General features: G+C 39.0%; 1 protein-coding gene across 1 annotated transcript; it reads left to right on the top strand.

The window, feature by feature from the left end:
* Positions 1 to 5,572: 5,572 nt before the first annotated feature.
* On the top strand, positions 5,573 to 5,971 carry LOC113469394. Its single transcript, XM_026827055.1, has one exon. The coding sequence runs from the start codon at positions 5,573 to 5,575 to the stop codon at positions 5,819 to 5,821; it is 249 nt and encodes an 82-aa protein (XP_026682856.1). The 3' UTR covers positions 5,822 to 5,971.
* The last annotated feature ends 36 nt before the right edge of the window (positions 5,972 to 6,007 follow it).

Below are 6,007 nucleotides of genomic sequence, written 5' to 3'. Positions count from 1 at the left end.
TCTCTTTCTCTTTCTCTCTTTCTCTCTCTCTCTCTCTTTCTCTCTCATGGGGACAGAAAAAAAAAAAAAAAAAAAAAAAAAAAAAACTACTGGGTTCCGGCACTCTAATATTGAACTCTATATCGGGAAGCTCGACACTATAATCTAGCATTCCAACAGTCTAAATCAGGGAAAGTAACCCAACAATAGAGTTCTTCCACCTTATTATACTTGTGGCACCCTGGCACCCTTGTTTTTCTCAGTGTAGGTACCACTAGGTACCAACTCCCAATATCTAGTGCTTATGTACATCTATCTTTTCCTCTCTCTTTCTCTTCCTTTTCCCCATAGCTCTTCTTCTTTTCCTCCTCCCATATTTTTCTTTCCCTCCATATTTCCCACAGTTATCCTTTTAACCTTTAACCCCTTTTCTTTCTCTCTCCATATCCGCCATCCTCTCCCTCTTCTTCCCTTCTTTCCCCCCTCCTTGATATCCTGAAAGAAAGGTAAGGGGAATGGGTGATCAAAAGGGGGAAAATAAGAGGAACAAGACTGTAAAAGTACTCTAAAAGACACCATTACCATTTAGGGGGGACAAGACAGGACGAGGGGGTCACGGGATGTAAAAGTACTAAAAGACACCATTACCATTTAGGGGGTACAAGAGGAGACGAGGGGGTAACGAGGGGTTAATGTAGCGTGTAATAAATAGGAGACCGGCTTTTTCCTCTTTTGACGAGAAATGTGATAATAAAAGTGTTTTGATTTCCCTTGAGGCCTGTGACTTCTGATATCTTGAATAAGACTTACAAGTACCTTACTGATACTGAAAGGTGATGGAACCTTGTCCCAAACCTTTTCAAAACTTTCAGATACAAATCCGAATGACGTTTTTATGTCTCGTCTTCTGTGAGATATCTTTGTTCCTCATTACCACATAACAGTCATAACAGTCATTACCCTGCACGACTGTCATTAAATTCTGGTTCCCTTTTCCTCTGTGATTCTATTTTCTTGTATTTTTAATCAAACTTTCTTTGGTGATCATTTCCTTCCATGTTATTTAAAACTTTGAGCTCTTTTGGCCCGTCCTGCATGCCCCATTTGCATCCTGTTTTTACGATTTCACATAGTATGCGTCACCTTATCGTATGTTGATGTTGAAATGGACTTGGACACGTAATAAGAAATGAGAATGACACAAAGTAGGTACAAACTCCTAAAAGCTATTCTCCGAGGGACAGTGTCTAGTCGAAGTCGTAAAAGAGGACCTGAAAGAAGAAAAATGTCATGGCTGAAGACCCTGAAGACATAGTTACTTTTAAGATGTTTGACAGAGGGTTGCATATCTAAAACAACCACTGAGACTTTTCAACATAGCCGTCAACAAAGTTATTTGCCAGGATGGTCGCCAATATTCGAAACGAATAGAAGAAGGAGGAAGAGTAGAAGAAGAAGAGGAAGAGGAGGAGGAGAAGAAGAGGAAGAGGAGGAGTAGAAGAAGAAGAAGAGGAAGGAGGAGGAGGAGAAGAAGAAGAAGAGGGAGGAGGAGGAGAAGAAGAAGAAGAGGGAGGAGGAGGAGAAGAAGAAGAAGAAGAAGAGGGAGGAGGAGGAGAAGAAGAAGAGGAAGGAGGAGGAGTAGCAGAAGAAGAGGAAGAGGAGGAGGAGAAAAAGAGGAAGAGGAGGAGTAGAAGAAGAAGAGGAAGGAGGAGGAGGAGAAGAAGAATAATGAAGAGGAGGAAGAGGAGGGAGAGGAGTAGGAGTAGAAGAAAGAAAAAGAAGGAGAAAGAGGAGTAGATAAAGAAGAAGACGTCATATCTACCCAAACTTATGGTGGAGCTGGAAATCCTTTTGTTTACATTTTTACAAGCTATGAATACAGGACTTTGTTCCGGATACCTTCTTTATGAAAAGAGAAATCCTGCAAAACTTTCTTTGTTTGTGATTATGGTTTAAGATGGATTTACTCTTACTGTAGAGGGGAAATGGTAAAAATGGCAATAGTAGGTAATAATGCCAATATTGTAGGGAGTTCAAGTCTTCACATATTCTTGAAAAGCTGAAAAGCTCATTCGTTATGGCGACATAGCAGATGATTTTTTTTTTAGAGGTTTCACAGAGGGAACTGCAACTGCTAAGGTCTTATCATCCCTAAAGCGAAGGGAGAAGAAAGATAGGATAAAAGAAAGTCAGCCGTTCCGAGAACGTACTCTATCTGTTGAGAATAAAATCCGCCCCGGGTGGGAGTTCTTACCTCCCTCTTTTCCCTCAAAGACTTTCTTGTCTTTTGCATTTTTCCGGCGGTTATACGTATAATGCTATAATGGTTATACGTATAATGCTATAATGAATGGTGTTATAACCTTTTTGTATCCTTATCATGTTACAGGTGGGTGATGCAATCTAGCATGGTACGACATTTGGGATTGACGTCTACCTTATCAATTATTGTTATCTATTGTTTCAACCAAATTGCTACACTTCCCACGTCACTGGAAGAATATCAGCCCATCTATCGTAAGTTTAAAGATTTAGCTCTTTTCTTTTTTGCACAAATTTTTCCATCTTTTTAATGCCTCTAAACAAAGGTTCTTGACCCAACATCTCCAGCACTTTGAATACACCAGTTCTCGACGGATCACAGAGGAAAAGCAAAGTTGAGATTGAAACATTTGAAACCTGTGAAATCCGCTAATCAGGAGAGCATCTTATCCAATAGCCAATACCCACTAGGTAATTGAGCAATGGAATTCATGAACTTTTCAGTCTTGTTCCAGGTCCTAACAGGATAAACAATGGTATGAGTATAGTGATTATTTTTAACTTGAAAATTAGGGCAAGTAGGTAGTCCCTTCTTTTAAACAATTATAGCACCACTTTTTATTGGTATTCCGACATTCTGACTCATAAAATTTCAACTGAGCTTTTCTAAATTTTCTACCCTCATCAACCTAATGAGGTGTTATAAAGTTTTATTCGCTCTTAATTGTTCCCAGCTTTTCGTTTTATTATTTTGATAAAAATGTCTTCCTTCCTTCGACCGCCGGAGTTACATGAAATTACCATAAAAGAACATTTGTTTCAAACATTTCGTACCAATTGTGCAACATTACCCTTTTGTGCTGCATTTCAATGGGAATTCTTATTATTTCTTACCTATTCGATATTGAAAAAATCAGGACAGTCATAGCTGAAAGAAAACTAGACTCATAACAGTCAAGATCATTAGCTGACTGACATAGAACATTCATCCCCCCAAAATAATCATGGTTTCTGAAAACACAACTGATTAGAAACAGAATTTGTGTGAACGCCTGTTAATAGAGTTGAATATGCAATGTGCTAAAATATAAAATTAATTTTTTTACACGATCGTTTTTGGAAAAATCTAAAACCTCCCTTCTTAGCGTGAGTACCTCAGTGATTTAGGTTATCGCGGTAGCTTTGGTTTCTCGAGATTAGTGGTTCGAGTCCTGTCATGATCTGAAAGTTATATGAAATTTAGCGAGGTGTGTAAATTAATCAGGGAGGCATAGAAATAAGTATGAAGGCACTGAACAAGCCGTTATACTAACATTTTGAAACGAGATGTACCTAGCTAGTAGCTATCTAATGTACCTATGTATGTTCTTACTCATCTCTAGTCTTAGCAAATTGCATCTTGTCCTCCCCTTTCTCTTCTCCTCTCCTTCCTCTCTTTCTTCTTCTCTTTCTTCTTCCCTCTCTTTTCCTAATCCTCCTCCGTCTCCTTCTCGTTCTTCCCTTTCGCTTCTTCTACTAATCCTCCTTCTTCTCCTTCTGCCTTTTTCTCTTACTTCTTCCTCATGATGTATAAATTGTTTCCTTTGGCACCCTAGTGGCGAGCACATACATATCTACTCAGACCTGTTCAACCGGAACAAATTCCATACGAGTCAAGATTAATACAAGAGCAGGAACACCAGTGGCATGGTTGAAAATCGAATTGAAGGTCTTTTTTTTAACTGTCTGTATGCTAACCCCGTACAGCGTTGCTTCATTGGTTGAGATTCATTGGGATCTGGTGCATTCAACATGCTATTAGCCTTTTCCCCCCATTGGTTATCACATTAAGCTTGCTTACCGGTGGTCGTGGACTCGATCCCCGGCACTTAGCCTCGTAAGGACAGAACACTTGGGCTGATATGTTCCTTAAATCATTGTATTGTCACATCTCATCCTCATGAGAATTGAAGATCTGCATTATTTAACTTCCAGCCCATAAAGGGACTTTAAAAATCCCTATTGGCTCTGCACAGTTGAAAAAACTCCAATAAAAAATTTCATTATCTTGTTTCAACTTCGCTTTTCAAATTAATTTATTTTGTCTTTCGTGAAAGAAAGAGCTCAGAAAAACAGCCAAGGGATGAGAAGTGAAAAAATATTGCTCATTTTAAAACGTGATAAGAATACTCCAAGTAGGAAACATCTAAACCTCCTCTAGTAACTAGTGACCTACCTACTAGAAGGACTTGAAATTAAACAAATAAATTAGTTTGACTTTCCCTTACAATGAGTAGGTAGGTCTGTAATAAATAAGAATGTCTGTTCCAAGTGCTGTCACATACACACCAAGGAATTTCGTATTCTTTGGGGATATGTTTGGGGGATACTGCAGTTTCTTTTGCAAAAAAGAAAAAGAATCCTTGATTGAGAGTACCTACTCTTCAGGATCCTTGCAAGGATAATTGAAGTATTGAAGAGCAGGGCACTAGTTGAAAAAAAAAAAAAAATAATAAAAAAATATATACTTCTTATACACTTTTCAGTGGACTACTCAGTCAATGAGTCAGAACTCCCTAATAGGTATAAGGAATTGAAGTTGGATGTTTTAGGTTTAAGATGTTTTAGTAGGTATTTGGCTTTTCTAAAATCACTCACTCTTCACACATCTTTATCCCCTAAACTGAACTTTCTTCCCGTTTGCTCTAGTAACTAGTGACCTACCTACTAGAAGGACTTGAAATTAAACAAATAAATTAGTTTGACTTTCCCTTACAATGAGTAGGTAGGTAATAAATAAGAATGTCTGTTCCAAGTGCTGTCACATACACACCAAGGAATTGCGTATTCTTTGGGGATATGTTTGGGGGATACTGCAGTTTCCTTTGCAAAAAAAGAAAAAGAATCCTTGATTGAGAGTACCTACTCTTCAGGATCCTTGCAAGGATAATTGAAGAGCAGGACACTAGTTGAAAAAAAAAATACTTCTTATACACTTTTCAGTGGACTACTCAGTCAATGAGTCAGAACTCCCTAATAGGTATAAGGAGTTGAAGTTAGATGTTTTAGGTTTAAGATGTTTTAGTATTTGGCTTTTCTAAAATCACTCACTCTTCACACATCTTTATCCCCTAAACTGAACTTTCTTCCCGTTTAATCAGGCTAAGGGACTTTAAACAGGGAGTATACCAGCCTGAATTTCCCTTTTGCTAAAGAAAGAGCAAAGGTTGAGTGCGAATCCACTTGTAAAATTTGTGTAGCCAAAACCAAATGTCAGCCCAAAGCAATCACCCTAGTTAAGGCTGATTGAGAGGCTGACGTTCCCGTTTGTCCCGTAATCGACGGATTCCAAATGAAAACTGTCTCTGATTGTATCTGTGACAGGTACTACCGGAAGTATCCTTGGAAACGTCAAAACGGCCACGGTTATGAGCCGGACGTCTACATGTGTACCCCTAGCCGTGAGGACGTCGTACAACTATTGGTGGCCCTCCACGAAGCCAGGGAAGGCGCTAACGGCCGCACCGTCAACTTCTGCAATCGGAAACGGCCAGCCACGTCCATCTTCACCAACATCCGGTTTATCGGCCGTCGAAAGTAATTCCCACAAACAAAGAAGGTCGAGTTTGGCTGAGATCGCCAACAATGAGTGGATGAGTGGACTCCATTTGGATTTAATAGATAATTAAGTGTTATGATTTTTATTAATGTTAGGTACTGTATTGTATCGAATACAATGATACAAAGGGACTGATAGGTATTTTTGTAGGCTGCTTTCCTTGGATTG

The sequence above is a fragment of the Diaphorina citri genome, unplaced genomic scaffold, assembly GCF_000475195.1.
Source record: "Diaphorina citri unplaced genomic scaffold, Diaci psyllid genome assembly version 1.1 scaffold43, whole genome shotgun sequence".
NCBI classification, from domain to species: Eukaryota; Metazoa; Arthropoda; class Insecta; order Hemiptera; family Psyllidae; genus Diaphorina; species Diaphorina citri.
Note: the sequence above shows the minus strand (reverse complement) of the source record. Positions and strands in the feature narration are given on the sequence as shown.